This window comes from Heterocephalus glaber, unplaced genomic scaffold, assembly GCF_053883595.1.
Source record: "Heterocephalus glaber isolate CG9 unplaced genomic scaffold, H.glaber_assembly_v1.0 deba00001472, whole genome shotgun sequence".
NCBI classification, from domain to species: Eukaryota; Metazoa; Chordata; class Mammalia; order Rodentia; family Bathyergidae; genus Heterocephalus; species Heterocephalus glaber.
Window position 1 is genome coordinate 71,550,376 of NW_028258315.1, and position 19,103 is coordinate 71,569,478.

A 19,103-nucleotide genomic window follows, 5' to 3' on the forward strand; every position below is an offset into this window, starting at 1 on the left:
TGCTGTCCCTTCAGGCTCTCCATCCCTCCCTGTTTACAAAGACCCTGTTGCCATTATTTTCCTTTTCTCATATTTTTTCCTTTCCCTTCTTTGGTTTCCTCTACCCTTCCAAGTTCCCCTTCCCCTTTAGACCATTTCTTTCTATTTCACATGATCTATTATGCATTTTGGTCCTCATTTACACTTTCAGGTTCTCACACCAGAGAAAGTACTTTGTATTTAGACATGTGTGTCCTATTTATTTCCATTAAGACCCGAGTTTGATCCTCGGTACCAAAAAAAAGGAGTATGACCTCAGTGTGCATCCATTTAGCTATAAATGTCTCTAGTTTCTCATTTTTTATGGCGGAGCAGTACTCCGTTTTATAAAAGAAACACATCTTTATCTGGTCTCCATTTGATGGATAATTGGGCTGATTCCAAGTTCTAGCTATTACAAACTGTGCAGCTATAAACATGGATGCACATATATCACTGTGGTATGATTTTTTAATTCTTTTGGGAAGATACCCAGCAGAGGAATAGCTGTGTGAAATGGGACTTCCAATCCTAGTTGTTTGAGGTATCTCCATATTAATTTCCACAGTGCTTGCTCCAGTCTGCAGTCTCACCAACAATGAAGAAGGGTTCCTTTCTCCCCACGACCACTCCAGTGTTTGTTATTGGTTGATTTCATGACAGCCATTCTTTCTGAGGTGAAGTAGAATCTCAGTGTTGTTTTCATCTGCATTTCTCCAAAGAACAGTTATGTTGAATATTTTTTCATATGTTTATTTACTGCTTTTAATTCTTTGTCTGAGAAATATCTGTTCAGTTCAGATGCCCATTTTTGAATTGGGTCATTATATTTGGGGGGAGTCTGATTTTTTTGAGTTCTTCGTATATTCTAGATAGTAGTCCTTTGAAGAACACCTGGTAAAAAATTTTCCCCAAATTGTAGGTTGTCTCTTAGCTCTGTTGGTGGTTTCTCTTGCAGTGCAGAAGCTTTTTCTTAAGATGAGATTCCAGTTGTTGATTCTTTGTGCTAGTTCTCATGCTTCTGAAGTTTTGTTCATAAAGTCCTTTCCTATGCCAATGGCTTCAAGAGTTCTACCTAACTTGTCTTGGAGCAAGTTTAGTATTTCTGTTTTAATATTTAGGTCTTTAATCCATTTCAATTTTAGTTTAGTGCATGGTGAAAGGTAGGGGTCTAGTTTTAATCTTTGCTAAGTTAAAATCCAGTTTCTTGAACACCATTTATTAAAGAGTCTATCTTTCCTCCAGTGAGGATGGTTGGCACCTTCATCAAAGATGAAGTAGCTGAGTATGTCTGTAGTTGTTTCTGCATCTTCTAATCTATTCCACTGATCCTCGGGTCTGTTTCTTTGCCAGTACCATGCTGTTTTTATCACAGTGGCTTTGCAGTAGAGTTGCAAGTTGGGAATTGTGATACTCCCTGCGATATCTCTATTGCCTAGAATTGCTTTTGCTATTCTAGGTCTCTTCTGGTTCTAAATGGAATTTTTGGATTGTTTTCTCTAGTTCTGTGAAATATGCTGTTGGAATTTGAATTGGGACTGCATTGATTCTGTATAGCAGTTTTGGAAGTATGGCCATTTTCACCGTATTAGTTCTTCCTACTCAGGAACAAAGGATGTCTTTCCATTTTCTTATATCCATTTTGATCTCTTTTCAGAATGCTGTAGTTCTCAATGTAGAGGTCTTTTGCTTCCTTTGTTAGATTGATTCCTAGATATTTTATTTTTTTGGATGCTATTGTGAAATGGATTCTTTCTCTAATTTCTCTTTCAGCGAGTCTGTTATTTGTGTACGAGAAGGCTATTGATTTTTGACTGTTGACCTTGTATCTAGCTACTCTACTGAATCTGTCAATTAAGCGCAGGAGTCTTTTAGCAGAGATTTTTGGGTCTTCTATGTAGAGTATCATATTGTCAGCAAATAATGACAGCTTAACTTCTTCCTTTCCTATCTTTATTCCTTTTATTTCTTTCTCTTGTCTAATTGCTGTGCCTAATGTTTCCAAAACTATATTGAACAAAAGTGGTGATAGTGGATATCCTTGTCTTGTTCCTGATTTTAGTGTGCAGGTTTTCAGTTTTTAACCATTTAGTATGATGTTGGCTGTTGGTGTTTCATAGATAGCCATTATGAAGTTGAGATAAAGACATTCTATTCCAATTTTCTATAGGATTTTTTAACATAAATAGGTGTTGGATTTTATTAAATGCTTTTTCTACATCTATTCAGATGATCATATGGTTTTTGGCCTTAACTCTGTTAATATATTGTACTACATTTATTGATTTATGTATGTTGAACCATCCTTGCATCCCTGAGATAAATCCTACTGGATCAGGGTGTATGATCTCAATGACCCTCTGTATTCTCTTTGCCAGTATCTTGTTGAGGATTTTTGCATCTGTGTTGATTAGGGAGGTTGGCCTGTAGTTCTGTTTTTTGGTTGGGTCTTTCCCTGGCTTTGGAATCAAAGTAACACTTGCCTCCAGGAATGAATTTGGAAGTATTGCTTCACTTTCAATTTCATTGAAAAGTTTAAAGAGTAGTGGCAATAGTTCTTCTCTAAAAGTTTTGTAGAATTCAGCAGTGAAGCCATCAGGACCTGAGCTTTTCTTTGTTGGTAAATTTTTAATTCCATTTTCAATTTCACTGATTGTAACTGAGGTATTTAGAATTTTTATATCTTCTTCATTCAATTTTGGTAATTTGTAAATGTCTTCTGTGTTTTTCATTTTATTAGAGCATAGGTTCTCGAAGTAGGTTTCGATGATCCTCTGGATTTCTGCTTGATCTGTTGTGACTTCAACTTTTTTGTTCCTAATTGCATGTATTTGAGCCTTTTCTTTCCTTTTTTGATAAAGTTGGTTAAGGGTTTATCGATTTTATTTATTCTTTCAAAAAATCAACTCTTCGATACATTGTTTTTTTGTATTGTTCTCTTAGTCTCCTTTGCATTGCTTTCTGATCTGATCTTTATAATTTCCTCTCTTGCATGAGCTTTGGGTCTGTCATGTTTTTATTTTTCCAGGAGCTTGAGTTTCAGCATTAGGTTGTTTGTTTGAGCTCTGTTTTCCTAATATGGGCATTCACTGCTATGAATTTCCCTCATAGAAGTGCTTTCATTGTGTCCCATAGATTCCTGTATGTTGTATTGGCATTATAATTTAATTGTAGAAACTGCCTAATTTCTTCTATAATTTCCTCTCTGTCCCATTGGTTCTTCAGGAGTGTTATTTTATTTACATGTTTTTGTGGGGGGTTTTCATTTTCTTATGCTATTGATCTCCAATTTTATTGCACTTTGGTCTAATAATATACTGGGGGTAACTTCAATTCCTTTGCACTTACTTAAACATGTCCTGTGAACCATCATGTGGTCTATTTCAAAGAATGACCCATGTGCAGCTGAAAAGAATACATATTCTGATTTTGTGGGGTGGAATACTCTGTAGACATCTATTAAGTCCCTTTGTTCATAACCTTGGTACAGTTCTAGTATTTCCTTATTGATTTTTTGTCTAGATAATCTGTCCGTTTGTCACAGTGGGATATTGAGGTCCCCCTCTACAATTGTATTAGTGCTTATTTGATTTTTCATGTCCATTAATATTTGTTTTGCATAGTTGTGGGCATTTGTATTTGGTGAATATATATATTTATGATTGTCATCTCTTCCTCTTGGATTGTCCCCTTTACAAGGATGTAATGACCTTTGTCTCTCTTAATTAGTTTTGATTTGAAATTTACTTTGTCTGGAAATAAGATTGCTACTTGTGCTTTTTTCCAGATTCCTGTCACACGAAGAACTGTTTTCTATCCTTTTACTTTCAGTCTATGAGTTTCTTTTTGAACTAGGTGCATTTCTTGTATACAGCATATTGTTGGATTTTGCTTCTTAATCCATTGTGCCAGTCTGTTTGTTTTGATTGGTGAATTGAGGCCATTAACTTTGATGGTTATAAGTGATATGTATTGACTAATTTTTGTCATGTTATTTTCCTGTTGTTGGTTCTCTTTTATTTTTCTCTGTTTTCCTTTAATTTCTTGCCTTGCTTGATGATATTGCTCTGTTGGGCCTCATGGAGTTGTGACCTTTGTTATCTTTTTCTAGGTTATTATTTAGAATTGTTTGGAGTGCTGGTTTGGTATTCATGAAGTTTCTCAGGTGTTCTTTGTCATGGAAGCATCTTCTTTCCCCATCAATTTTGAAAGATAGTTGTTCAGGATACATCAGTCTAGGTTGGAGGTTGTTTGCTTTTAGGGCTTGAAATACCTCACTCCATGTTCTTCTTGACTTGAGGGTTCATACTGACAAGTCTACTGTGATTCTTATGGGCTTTCCTTTGCATGTGATTTGTTTCTTTTCCCTAACTACTTGTAGGATTTTGTTTTTCTGTGGGCTTTGGGGGATCTTGATTATTATATGTCTAGGTGCAGATTTTTTTTTTATCATGGTTAGTTTGAGTCCTGTATGCCTCATTCATCTGTATGTCAAATTCTTTTGCTCTGCTTGGGAAGTTTTCTGTCATTAATTCTGTGAACAGTTTTTTTATGTCATTTGTACTTTCTCCTGCTCTTTTATGGACTCCTGTCAGTCTTATATTCTTCTTCTTTGAATCGTTTAGGAGCTGTTGGATTGATTTCTCATGGTCCCTTACCAGTTTTAAGAGATCTCTCTTTTCATGGTCACTGACTTCCATCCTGTCTTCTATATCTGATATTTTGTCTTCAAATTGGCTCAGTCTGCTATGCATGCTCTCAATAGAGTTTTTAATCTCCTGGATATCTGTTTGAATCTTTTTTTTTGGATTTCATTTCTTTCCTATGTTGGGTATTCATGGTTTCCTTCATGGTCCTGAACTCATCTATTTGTTTTTATCTGTTTCTGTTCTAGAGTCTAATAATGTCTTTCATTCTCCTCACCTTTACAGTAGTTATCTGGGAAATTATTTCTGTTTTGAATTTTTCTAGAACCTCATTCATCTGTTTTGTTACTTCCTGTGCTATCAGTTCAGGGAATCTAGATGGTTGATTATCAGACTTTTCCACCTCATTTCCCCCAGAATTTGCCTTTGGTGGGATGGAAGTCTGGGTTTGTGCCTTGCTTAAATGTCTTCTCATTTTTGTTTTTGGTACTATCCTTAGTTTAATTCCTGGGTTGATACTTCAGTATTGCTTATTGTAAGTATCTTTGTTGCTTTATTTAGAACCCTTATGGAATGATTGCTTCTCAGAGGTGTCTTCCATATATAGCTGATCTTTAGGTTTTGAGTCTCTAATGACTCTAAGGCTATCTCATTTTCATTATACCAGGAAGGACAACTGATTAGATCAGTCACAACTTCTTAGCCTAAGTGATACAATCAGCAACACCACAACATCAAGCACAGCTTAGAAAATGAAAATTTGTGGTAGTTATTAATCTATCACCTTTAACTGTGCATTAAGTCAAAATCAATGACCATCCCAATATATGTTTATAGTGAATAAACTCCAATATAGCAAATTTACCCTTCAGGATGGGGATTTAGAAGGAGTTGGGGAGGAACGGATAGATAGGGAGAAGGATAGGGAGAAGTTAGCAGTGTGGCCAAAGGACATATGAAAATCGTGCAAACTCTAGGAAACTGTTGAAGACAAGAGGAAAAGACACAATGAAAGAATAAATACGAGAATAGAACAACTGAACAGCAATAGTGAGGCTAGAAACTATTTACTTTCCTTTAAAACTAATGACAATCAAGAGAAGGAAAAAGAGAAGAAAAGAAAAAGAAAGAAGAAATCCAAAGTGTGCAGATATAAGTCAATGAGTCCCAGTAAGCCTTTCCAGACCCATGAGATTCAGGCAGATTTCCAGCTACAAGTCCCAAGTTGAGCTCCATGTTATGCTGCAGGGTTGAACTCTGCAAAGTTCTACTGCAGATTCCAGCTACCCTTCCCCTTAAGATAGTCCAGGTTCTGATGGGAGGTGATTATCCCTCCAACTTACCAAGTATAGTGGTCTGGTGTGCCTTTATTGCAGAGATTCTCTTCAGTTTTCCAGTGGGCTTCAATTTTCATAAAGGAGCCTGAGAGAGGCCCTCTTTCTGTTATTCACTTCTCCTCTATCTTCTGCAGCTCAGAACAATGGCCTTTATGATCCCCTGTGCCTCTGCAGTGTGTGCAGTGTGAGACCAGGTATCTATGCAGCCAGAAGGCCGGGGGTGGGGGGTGCTGGACTGGTGCTGCAGGCTCGTTGCTCAGAGGCAGAGAGGGGGCAGGACTTGGCGGTTGCCCCAGCTCCACTTGGCTGAGGACCTCAGTGTTCCACTTGCTTGTCACTCGGAAGCGAGGTCTCAGATGTACTCTTTGAGGAAGATAAGGTTAAAAATTCATATTTGTATATGGCATGTCCAGCCCAAATGTAGATGACTTTTTCATGTTCTGCAAAGCTGAATTGATCTCTTATATTCATATGATTTCATGGGCTGTAGACCATCAATTTTACATAATTAAAGCTTGAGAGACTTACACTGACACATCTCTAAATTATGGGGAAAGAAATCTGAGGAAATAAGTAAGGGTTGTGCAAAGGAGTAAGACAAGAATTAAACAAGTAAGGAATGGCAGAAAATGTATTGAAAAAAAAATTTATCGTTAAAGCAATCAAAACAAAGGGATGCATTATGTCCTCGGCCATGGGTAAGGGTTTTGAAATCTTTATCAGGTTTCATGACTAACAAAAAAATTGGCTGAAACCTTCTTTGAAGGTCACTGACTTATCCATTTTTTGCAAAATTTACCTGAGCAATCCAAGATAAGATTTCCATTTAGTGGTCCTCTGCTCCTTCAAAAAAATTTTTTGCAGTTTCCAACAGCAGTTTATTTTTTTTAATAAATAATTTTAGTGATACATTGTAGATATACATAATGATCACATTCATCTTAGGGAATTTTTACCTGTACATGATATATCTTGATTCTTCTTTTTCTCCCATTCCTCTCTCTTCAGCCCCTCTTCCTCTCCTTATTTACAAAAGCTTTGTTTCCAGTTTTTCCTTCTATTATCTTTTTTCCTTTTCCCTTCTTCCCTTTCCTCCTCTCCTACCCCTCGTTCCCCTTCTCATTTGAACATTTTCTTCCTATTTCACAGTATCTATTATTATACATTTTGCTCCTTATTTACCCTTTTGATTTCTCACACCAGAGAAACCAGATGACATTTGAACATGTGTTTCAGATTTATTTCACTTAAGAGTATTGTCTCAAGTTGCATCCATTTACCTAGAAATAGGTAAGTTTATCCTTAAGTTTATCCTTCTTTATGGAAGAGTAGCACTCCATTGTACTAAAAAAAAAAACCCCACACTTTTATTTGTTTATTGATTGACTGCTCCTTTAAAATTGCTTTCCCTGTCCAGAAAACCTCTCACCTCCCACTTCAGCATTGCCTCTCCCAAAGTCCTGTCTAAAGAACATCATTCTCCAGTGTTTCCCAAATTTATAACATAATAGGAAGCATTTGATTTACCTCATAAATATACAGAATACCAGGCCTATCCCATAAAAACTGCAGTTCACCTGCTCTCATTGGAGCTTGGATCCAAATGTCTATTTGTAGGTACATTTAAAAACAGTAATGCTGTTCTTCAACCTTCTTTTGATAAAAGTACAAATGTGAGGAAAGCACAAGTTGACTTCACAATCCTAAAGTTGAACTCTTGAATTTTGAGTATATGATCTTTTCATGCATCAAAACCTCTTTTCTTTTCGAAATTCATTTATTCACCTTAAAGTTACATTCAGGTAAAATCCACCTTTTAATGTGTAGCTATGTGAATTTCAACAATTGCATGGTGCTACCCACTGCTAAGGTCTTATGTTAGACTCTGAGACCTGTAATAGCTTTTAATAGAATTCATAGTCCAGTGGTACCATATGGAAAAAAATTCATCACCCTCACCCCAGTTTTCCAGAGTTGCATCTTTGTGGTCAACCCCTCTCTTTGGCCTTAGCCTCTGGAAACCACTCATCTATTCTCTATCTATATGGTTTCTGTTTTCCAGAATGACACATATATGGAATCATATAGTAAGTAGCTTTTTAGATCTGGATTCTTTGATTTGCCATAATATATTGGAGATTCATTCATGTTGCATCAGTAATTTATTCCCATTTACTGGTGAGTCCATTGTATACATGATACCACAGTTTGTTTATCCACTTTGTAGTGAAAGTACATTTGTGTTTTGAGTAAAATTGATGTAAACATTCATATTTCTTTTGTTGTTAAGGCTTGTACAACCAAAATACCTATTGAAAGAAAGAAGAGAAACAACATATTGAATAATGTCACTTAGTTCGAAATTTTTAAGACAAATGTTCTAAATTCTTCATTGATATAGCGGGTTAAACTATATAATAGAATCCTTCCTACACAGAACAATGGAAGAATCAACTTTCTCTTTTCACTTGTCAAGTAGGTATCAATGAAAGACAGCATTTTTCTGTCACTTATTATTCCAAAAGGAAAATATGTAACGATGAAATGACAGAGAAGTAGGATTATTTTACCTAAAACTAAGTCAGGAAAGAAAAAAATGCAAAGTGAAGAAGTTTAGATGTTACCTGTGTCCAAACTAAGAAGACTATGACCCCTCCGCCCCTTTGAAGGAGCCAATGCTATAAGGAATGTGGATTTGCTGCAGCACTGATTCTGGCAACTACTGGTTTCTTCCTCCATGGGGGTGGAAATTCCTGTCTGACACATGATAACCAAAATAGATTTCAGGACTCAGGACAAAAGCAAGCTGTTTTGAGAAAACAAATGTTTGGTGTATAGGAAGTCTCATTTTGGATAAGGAATAAATTACTCAGATTTATTTGGAAATACAAAGGAACAGCTTCTTTGGTGAGCTGGTAAATTTTCAAATATCACATAAGATATTCATTTACTACATTTTAAAGATGTGAAGCTAACCATTACCACACACCCCAAAAAACTTTTTATATGACTAAAGAAAACACTTTCTCCTTTGTACTGTGGTCATAAAGAAATGCTTTGTCTTAATAACTATTCATTTAGCATCAGCCTCCTGAAGCACAAGGAGTTTGCAAACTGGAAAATATATATGTAGATGCCTAATTCAAAATCCTTTTTAAGGGCCAGGGGTTAGCTCAGTGGTGCCGCTGCCTGCCTCCCAAGCAAAAGGTCCAGAGTTCGATTCCCAGTACCAAAAAAAAAAAAAATCCTTTTTAAATCTACATGTGAATTGCGTGTGTAAAGGAAAATCCAGTTAATATTTAGATTCAGAAAAAACCCAGATATAACCAGATAGAAATCTAGTTAAAATATAAAATATTCGTTAAGATTTTAGGAAGTTCTTATTGAGCCATATTATTGAGCTCTTTTATCATCACAAACAGATGGAATCCATTTTTGCACTGAAGAATATACTTTTTTTTTTCAATTGAAGCTGAAGGGAAAACAGAGATGTAAATCGATATTTCAGATTTTGTGATCCAATATGGGTATTTGGAGGACTTTAAACTCATTAACTCATAAAAAGGCAACCATAATGTTTTATGGTTTATGTAGACAATGCCAGAGAAATTAAAGAACAAATAAAGGAGTGCCATACTTTCTTACAAGTCTTGTTTACCACGTCCGCAAAATTGAGCCTTCAAGATTGGCTGTACATTCTCTCTAGGTTAGCTTTCCTCAGATAATTGACCATTCTGTCTCTTGAGGACTCTGAATAAGGGTTAACTGTGTGCTTCATAGGCTGGTATAGCATGTGAAGATCCATCAAAAATCTGAGATTTATTTCAGTATGCTACTGGTTCTCTTGGACTGGATTTCTTCCATTTAAGTAATTCTGGCTCTTAATGCTGTTCATTCCTAAATTCTAGTTCCTATCTTTATGCACAGTGCATCTCTACCAGGCCTCAGAATCAGAGATGTCTCCTATTAGAATAAGAAGATAAGGATTTAATGGGAAAAAGAGTTTATTTAAATTTCATAAACAGTTTGGGTTGAGTACCAGGTATCAAGTGGGAGCATTTCATGTCAACATTTTCCATAAACTGTATTTTAATATCTTACTCAGAACCCTTTTTAAAATAATATAGAGTGTGAAGCATATTTGGAATCCACATTATTTGGGGGGAAAGTAAAAAGCAATTTGTCTTTTGTGATTGTTTCAGAAGAATTGTGTTGAAAGAAAGCCGCACTGGCAATCTCAACCCATCTGTGGCTCTTCACGCTCTGTTGGAGAAGAGTTAAGTCCTTTATCATTTCCGGGCTCGATTCTGAATTTCTGAGAGAAGCCCAATAAGCATAATTTTTTGTGCACTTTGTCCTTTGTAGGGGTAGTTTTATATATCATGATATATTTTTTTCCAATTAGATCAGAGGGAAGGTAAATGATGGTCCACAGTCAAATCTAGGTTGTTGCTTATTTGATTCTATACAGCCTAGGAGTTAGGAATGGGTTTTACATTCTTAAATGACTGAAAGACAATAAAAAGCAATATAATATATCATGACATGTAAAAGTTATTCATTGAATTTCATTGTCTGTAAGAAAGTTGCATTAGAACACAGCCATCCTCATTTGTTTATATGTTGTCTATTCCTGCTTTCAAGTTATAATGACAGAGTTGAGTATTTGCCCCAGAGAGTTCATTGCTTGCAAAGTCTAAAATACTTGCTATCTGACCTTTTATAGGAAAGAAGTTTGTCACCCTCATCTATAACAGGTACAATTCAAGGGTAACATCTGAACCAGACCCCACAATCTCTTTTATATTTAATTGCTTAATCATGAATTGGAATGGGTGGTTCCATTATGTCTGAATTCTCTTCTGGGAACTACAAAAGTGGACAAAGATGCATGAAGCTTAGTGTAGATAAAGAGAAATTAAACACAAAATTTCAAATTACATTTTGTATAGATTAAAAATCTTATAATTTTTGCATTTTGTATGGGGAAGAAATTATTTGAAAATATCTAATTGCAATAAAAATTTTCAGTTTACTCTCCATATATTTAATCTACCTGCTTATGCTGTGCTCTATCCAAAAGATCTGCAAATCATTATGAATTTAGCCTCTCACCACCCAAATAATCTTTGCTACCTTGGGAGAAATTGAATGTGAATTAATGAAACTGAAATTGAGGAAACTGCCCAAAATCTAGAGTTTGAGAAACATAAATTTGTACATGCTTTAGAAAATGATTTAGCAAAAACACTAATCTCTTAGCTTTTATTAGAAATTCTAAATATCCTTGCTATCTTGACAGACAGTAGAAGCTTATGTAGTCTTTGTCTTTCTTATTTGCCACAGAAGAATCACTTCATTTAATTATAGGTTTGTTTTCTTAGCCAACTAGCATGTTGCTCTACCCCATAATTTATAGGTGAAAAATGTGACTATCGCCACTGTAGCAACTGATGGGACAGAGATATGTAAAGGCCCTGCAGTCTAGAATATTTGAAACCATTTACTATTATAATCTCTGGACTAGGCTTTGAAGAACTAACTGGTTTAGAGTTTTCATGAGTGGGTCCGTGATTTCAATAAAACGCTATTATAACTGAAGCAGATTCAACATAGGACAATTGAGAAAAATTTAGGTCACTTAGAGTGGTATCCTGTGGTGGTGTGGTGGAATGCAAAAGCACTATTCCAAATGGCATGGAAATCATGTCAGTAAGCAGAAATAAGTATGTAAATAACATCAAGATCCATGGATAAAATAATATCCACCCTAAAGGAAAGCAGCACTCCTCAAAGTATAGTTACAGCCTCATGCACATCCATGAGCATTTTGTTTTATATATATATACATATATATGTGTATATATATGAAATATATATATATGAAAAATATGGAAAAATAAAAAATATGGAAAGCCAAAGTCACTGTTTAAAAATTTTTAGAGCAACTTACCAGATTGATTTTAATGTTGAATATAAGACTAAAAAAAGTAAGTTTGTGTGTTTGTCTTTCATTTTTTTCTTCTAGTAATTAATTTTTACTATATTTCACAAAAGTATTAGTCTGTATTGCATTGAAAAAGTAAACCTGGGCCTTCCCCACAGATAATTTGAGAAATACTTTGTATACTGAAACAATAATGTTCTTGTTAACATTAACTATGTAACATATTCTTCAAAAGAAATCCCATTTTATGGACATTACCTTTTTATTTTCATCAACAGCTGTGATGTTGCCTTGACAGTTGCTTTATCAAATTGCTGTGTTACTAGAGAGAGTCATTTTAGTTTTTCTCTGGTTTAAGAAACTTAAAATGTCCAGTGCTATTATGTGCTGCAGCAGTATGACAACAAAATTCTGTTTAAATGACTAAATCATTGCTGGAATATAATTTAAGGGGGGAAAACAGAAATGTGTAGTTAAATCGCTGTGCAACCAAATAGAAATGTCAGGATCTTCCACCACTTAAGATGCAAAAACCAGTGCACTGAGGCACAAGAAAAGAATTTGATTTACAATTTGAAGGAAAACCAGCAGTAAAATAATTGAGAACTGGAAAGCAATCTCACTCCTGCCAAATTGCTTTCCACTATGCATGCTTCATTTAGGGCCAATATTCAGATACTTACATTTAGTTTGTGCATATTTTCTTTCCCCTGTAAATATTCCAGCCTGTCAGATTACGACTGTTCCTCTGCTGTGATCAGCAAAAGAGAATATCCACATTGCACAGCATTGGATTATACCTACAGCTTTACAAATAGAAAGTGGTTGATTTGTTAAAGCGTAAAGGTAATAAACTGGCTGCTAATGGGAACATTCTTAGTCCCTAAATTGCAAATTCATAGTTTCATTTTAAATAAGTTTTAATTTGAGTTTATGGGAATAGGGCATGTGGAAGAATATTTCAAATTGTAAAGGATTGGGAACATATTCATTAACAAATATTTAATAATGGCAATAATTTTACTCCCATTACATCAATAATAATTTGTGATAAAGATTTGATAAGTATCACCCTTGAGGTTTCTCACTGATTTTTTTCCCATGAAACGCTGTATAAAGTAGATCCTGCCCTTTTTGCCTAACTCCCTCCAGGAACTAATCCCTGTAGTTTGTGGATACATTCATAAAATATCTGTTGTATTATCAACCCCCTTTTTAACTACTTCTCTGAATCATACAGATATTTAGATATTTCTTTATAATATTGGAAAACAGTGATGAAATTTGGCTTAAAAGTTTGGTTCTTGTGCTATGTGTTTTTCCCATAGAATCACAATTTTGTGCCTTACTCAAGGGCAAGGGGCTATATAATCAAAATATCTTTATATGAAAACATCTGAAGTCTTTTGTTACAAAGCAAGGTGACTTTGCTAAATAAAATGTTTTGTTATTGTAGTCAAAGTGTAGTCTATTTTGCAAAATTTAGGTACTAAAATTAGCAAGTAAGCATTGTTAAAATTACCCTTGGACATCTTTTGAAAGGGCTCTGTGGCAAACATTCAACACATCATCTCTCCAGAGATCTAAAACTGGATTTTCCCATCATCTTCAGAACAGATCAAGATTTTGTTGAGTGTCAGATGAAGTAGACTGCCCTGCTTTGGCCTTGTGGGGGAATAGTATCTAAGCAGACAGATATATTGAAAGATCAGAGTATATGGGATGTTGTATTGTGAGAGTTAAGTTCATAGGTGCTGAGACTTTTGCCTCTCATTTAGAAGCACATTCTCCCTGGGGTTGTTAATATATGCATTATGACTTCTAGATGGACCAAATCTCATCTTTCTGAAACACGTAAAGATTGTTCATGATGTTCCTTTCCCACATACATATGTAGGACACACCCTAAAGGTTTTCAGAGAGTTGAAATAAAATTCAAATGGAAAATTTTGCTTATATTTTCAACCCGGGAGGAATGTGCTCTTAATTTTTTAACTTGGTATTTCCAAAGTTAACTTTGATGTTTGAGAAGTCTATAGTCTAGCTTTTGGGTGGTCTTACTATTGATTTGAAAATGGAGTGATTTTCCATGTGGTTCTTAAAATGGAACAATTTCTTTACACATTAAACTTTTAGAAAAATTTTTACATTTAGATTATCAGGGCCAATATATTTTGTGTCAGCTACAAATCCTTCTGCATAAAATATAGGCTTCCTGGCCACGGATTTAGATCAGTGGTGCTGCCCCCTGCCTTATAAGCACAAGCACAGGTCCCGAGTTCAATCCCCGGTACCTCCCCCCAAAAGAAAAAGCTTCTGCATAGTAAGATAAAATATAGGCTTCCTAATTTTATTATCACCTTTACCCCTTTTAGTAAAAGGCAGAGTGTTCATATTTTGCTTATGCAGGTAATATCAAACTTTCATTTCTTCTAAGGTCTTTGCTTCAGCCATATATTTTAAAAGCACAATAATTGACAGAAAAAAATATAGATTCCTATTAAAAAGCTAATAACTGCACATGATAGTCATGTTGTCTTTTCCTTGTTACACAACTTCATGATGCTCTTCCTCCCATCTATGATGAAGTAAAAAGATTAAGATGTGTTATGTACATGTACCATCTCCCTATGATAAATGTAATCATTATGTATGCAAACATGTACTAATAAAAATAAACATTTTAAATTTTTTTTTCTTTATTCAAAATGCCCTGAGATGTTTTATAGTTAAGAAAAATTTAGGAATGTAACATTTAATACCTTTGAGACTGTGACCCCTGAGCCCATATAATTTGATTTTTAGGAGTAGCATTGCATAATGATTTAGATTTCAGGCCTGAGTGTAGAGTGAGACTGCCTGGGATAAGGGATATTTATTTAACCTCCATGGACCTTAGTGTCTTCCTCTATAAATGAGCATATTAGTATAAATCTGTAATAATAAGCAGTATGTCTAAAATAGCCGAATCATTATCTATATGCTGTAAGTTCACATAAATTATAATAATTATTATAGTGTCAGCCTTGTGCACATAAGAATGGGCTGTCTACAGGAGAATGGCTGATTAAAATGTGCTTTGATGTTCTGATGTTTCACCTCCCTTTCTTTTCTCCTTGCAGGTAGCCCCAGCCATTAAGGAGAGGATGATGAAGAAGGGAAGCCTCATGCTAGGCTACCAGCCCCACCGGGGAAAGGTTAACTTCTTCCGTCAGGTGGTAATTAATCCTCAAGTAAGCCGGGAGGACATGGACTTCCTCTTGGATGAGATAGACCTTCTGGGTAGAGACATGTAGCTGTGGCTTTTGGTCCCTCAGAGGCATGGATCCTGTCCTGAGCAGGGCATCTGGAGACACATAGTAGATGATAGCCCTTCTGATGAGAAATAGGAAATGCTCCAGACCAGGCATTGCAGAATCAAATTGCTAAGCAAATGATGATAAAGTCTCTTGTTGCCTAGGCACTGATGTTGCTATAAAGGAGGCAGCTTTAAAAGGAATGAGTTTCTCAAGGATTGTCTCTGGACATAGCCATGAAGAGAGTTTAGTAAATGCCATGTGGATCTTGGGTTCTAATCTTACACTGCCTTAAAGAACATAAATTAACAGTTCAAAACAATGATTCTTAAAGAATGGTTCTTGTACTAGCAGAATCAACATCACCTGGAAACTTTTTTTAAAATGCAGATTCTGAAGCCTCACTTCAGACAAACTGAAGCAGAAACTGCATGTGTGGCTCAGTGTTCTGTGTTTTAACAAGCCCTCCAAGTGATTTCGATGCATCATATAATCTGAGAAGTATGGGTTTTTAAAAATTCTTATATTGATTGGTTAATCAGTCTGATATTTTGCCAGCAAAAGGATATCAGTAGCCCTTGAGCCACTCTTTGAAAATTACAGCAGTAGACTTTGTAGTACAAATTTTAAGGGCATCAGGAGCATGTCAAAACTAGTTTTAAGATAAAATATATATATATATATATATATATATGTGATGTTTGCTTTATAAGGACATATATGTCTTATGCAAGCTGAATGTTTATTTTCAAAAGTTAAAATTAACTTGTCTATTTTAATTTACCTGAATTAGAGATGAAGATAAAAAAACAAACACATTGAAGTATGGCCTTTTCAGTCAGTGAGCAATGATCCTAATTCACTTCCCCAAATCATTTGCATCATTAGTTGGGAGTAGACATTAAGTATATATACATGTGTGTGTCTGAGTCCTTCTTTTAGCTTTAGGAGCCCACTTCTGCCTTCCTCTTTGCCTTGTAGGGAATAACCAGAATGAAGTCTAGGGTTGTACAACGTTCCCATTTCCAAACTTTAACATATCAGGGTAGACTTTTAACTGGTTTACAATAGATGGGGAATCTAGGAATCAGAGGCCTTTCAGTGGAAATGCCTTCATTTCTTCTGAGAGTGAATACTTATAATTCTCTGATCCTGTTCCTAGATTTCTAGGAAAGTTTTATTTGACTAATAAGTGGATGGAATGCAGAGATGTGGGTGTAGAGTTAAAGATCTGCATTGGGAAATAAAGGTTTGAAAGTTGCTCACAATGACCTTTTCCTACTTCATTATTAACTTGTGTCATTTAAATTCTGAAAAGCAAATGTGTACTGTTCTAGTTTTATTGTATATTTTCATTTTAGTGTGCATGGTTTCCCAAGATCTCCATTATTCAAAGAATGTTCTGATCTTTGTTCTGAATTACTTTGAATCTCTGCTGATCACTATTTATGTATGTGTATTGTGTGTTTCTCTCAAAAATGTCTACATAAAATGTTCCTGCAATTAACGCTTGCAATAATTTGGACTTCATGAAATAAAAAGCAGTATTAGTGCATTTTGTGTTGCTGACCCTTCTTTTCCTGTCATCTCCTTTTTACTTCATTGTACCAATACATTTTAGAAGTTCACTGGACTCAGTCAGTATCTCAGTTTAACAATTGAGGAAATAAGTTGCAAGCTTTCTGGTTTTCAGTTAACATCTTAAAAAAAGGAAAAAGCAGATATAAAGAAGTATAGATTTGTCCTGTACATAGTCTTTCTTCTACCGGGCAATCCTAGTAGAAATGTGATTGTTGTAGCTCAACTTCTGCTGTGCCGTTTTATGAGAGATGGCAGTACCTTGATCAATGGAAGAAAAAAAACTGCTACCAGATACAATGAAAAGTACGGATTTTTTCTCAAAATGTTCAGACTACAATCAGCCATTTGAATAAATGGTTACAGAAGACGCTTACTTGACAAAAAAGTGAGTATAATCCTGTCATTCATTCATTCACTTAAATATTTGTAGTTTGCCTCTTATGTTCTGGGCAACTATCCAAATGCTACAGATATGCAGTGAATAAAATATAAGACAGAGGTTTTGCTCTTCTCAAACTTTTATTTCAGTGGAGGTAGGCAATTAGTGCATATGATAAGTGAAATGGAGGTAAGTATTTTGAAAACTTAAAAGGACTAAAGGAATAGAGTGTGGAAGTGAGAGGGCTGGGGTGACGTGCCATCAGAAAGTTGTTGAGGCATCACTTGAGTGGAGACTTTAAAGAGTGAGGGGGAGAATCATGCAAGTGGCTTGGGAAAGGTGTTCCAGATGGAGGGCATAGTAAGTTAGAGGCCTGAGAAGTTGCTTCATAATATGTAGAAGGACTGGCACGGAGCTCACTGTGACTGAAACAGGGAATGATGGGGTCAGTGGTAGGTGATAGGTGGAAGAAACATTGGGAGTCAGTTACACAGGGTTCTATAGGTGGAAACCTAGAATTACATGTGAGCACATTAGAAAAGTTGAACAATGTATTGATGTAACTTAAATTTTTAGAAGGAACATGCTGATTAATGTTTTTAGAATATAGTGTATGTATGTAAGAGTAGACTTTGGAAGACCAAACAGGAAACATGTGAAACAGTGAATGATGACTGTTTGTGCTACAGTTGTAATAGAGAAGGGGTCTGATTTCAGAGGCAATTAAACATAGAGTTGATAGGGTTGGCTGGTAGAGTGCAATGTTGAAAGAGAAGTGAGGAATTAAAGATAGTTCCATAGACTTCTGGCCTGGGCAACTATTAGAAAGGAGTTGTCACTGAAATAAGGACTGATTGCAAGAATAATTTGACCTGGATTTTGTTCCTATGCAATTTGTAAATCAGCTAACTCCCTATGTTTTATAAGTGATTATTTCTGGGTCTCAACTTCAGAGGAGAGGTTAAAGCTGAAGATATAAATTTAAGATCCAGCATCAGAATGAAAGATGCTAGTTCAAGCTATAGGATCAGATGAGATTAGATAAACAGTGTGTAGATAAAATGGACAGATAGGCAAAGGACTGAGCCCTGGTACACCAGCTCACAATGAGAAGGAGCTCACAGAGTCCTCTGAGAAGAAGCCTCCACTGACACCAAAGGAGAACCAAGAGAGTGGTTTCAAAGGGTCAAGTAATGAAACATTTTTTTCAGGAAGAAGTAGGTAATCAACAATTTCAAAGCTGTTGAGTATACAGGTTAGATAGCAAGGGACCACTGAACACCATGAAAGATTCAAGCTTGTGGCTTGAATTTTGAGGGAGAACACATCACACACACTGAGAGACCCACAGGATCTTCCTGGAGAGAATCCCCCAATGTGCTCAAGAAAATTGAAGTCTCAACCTTCCACCATTCCTCACTGGCATCTAAGATTCTACTGGTTTGGAGGCAGTTGAAATCATTGATGCTATTTTGTGAACAATACTTTTCTGTTAAGAAAGAACTCAGCCAAGGGGCAGAGCCACCCCCAACACCAAGGAGGTAAGCCATACACACATCAGCAGCACACCCTGTCCTTGCATGAGAAGACACATAAACAAGTCTCAAAACCAGGCTCCCAGATCACCTAAAGCAACCCCAAAGGGAAATGAGATGGAACAATCTGATACTCAATCCCCCGGACTCCCTGAACTGGCAACAAAACAAGATCTGGAAAAAATGAAATCAGAAGTAATTTCTCAGATTACAGCAGAGATTGTGCCCATAGTGCAAGACATGATTAATAAATATAGAGAGGGCACAGATAAAAAAAATAGAGGAGCTAAGGAGCATTTGGAATCCCAACATAGGAAACAAATGGAATCCATCAGACGGATGCAAACAGATTTCAAGGAGATTA

The 19,103-nt window shown here is 35.7% G+C and overlaps 1 protein-coding gene across 7 annotated transcripts in view; it reads left to right on the forward strand.

Annotated features, from left to right (window-relative positions):
- Gadl1 (GAD like acidic amino acid decarboxylase 1) overlaps positions 1–16,840 on the forward strand; it is a 175,993-nt gene extending 159,153 nt beyond the window's left edge. For 2 of the 7 annotated variants that reach the window (XM_087182167.1, XM_021238733.2), the window contains one exon: positions 15,071–16,832. In XM_087182167.1, the coding sequence (XP_087038293.1) occupies positions 15,071–15,244 (174 nt within the window). In that variant the 3' untranslated portion in view covers positions 15,245–16,832. Of the gene's footprint in view, positions 1–15,070 lie in introns of all 7 variants that reach the window. The other 5 variants (XM_021238735.2, XM_087182168.1, XM_087182170.1 and 2 more) reach the window with 4 other exon arrangements.
- Positions 16,841–19,103: the final 2,263 nt, after the last annotated feature.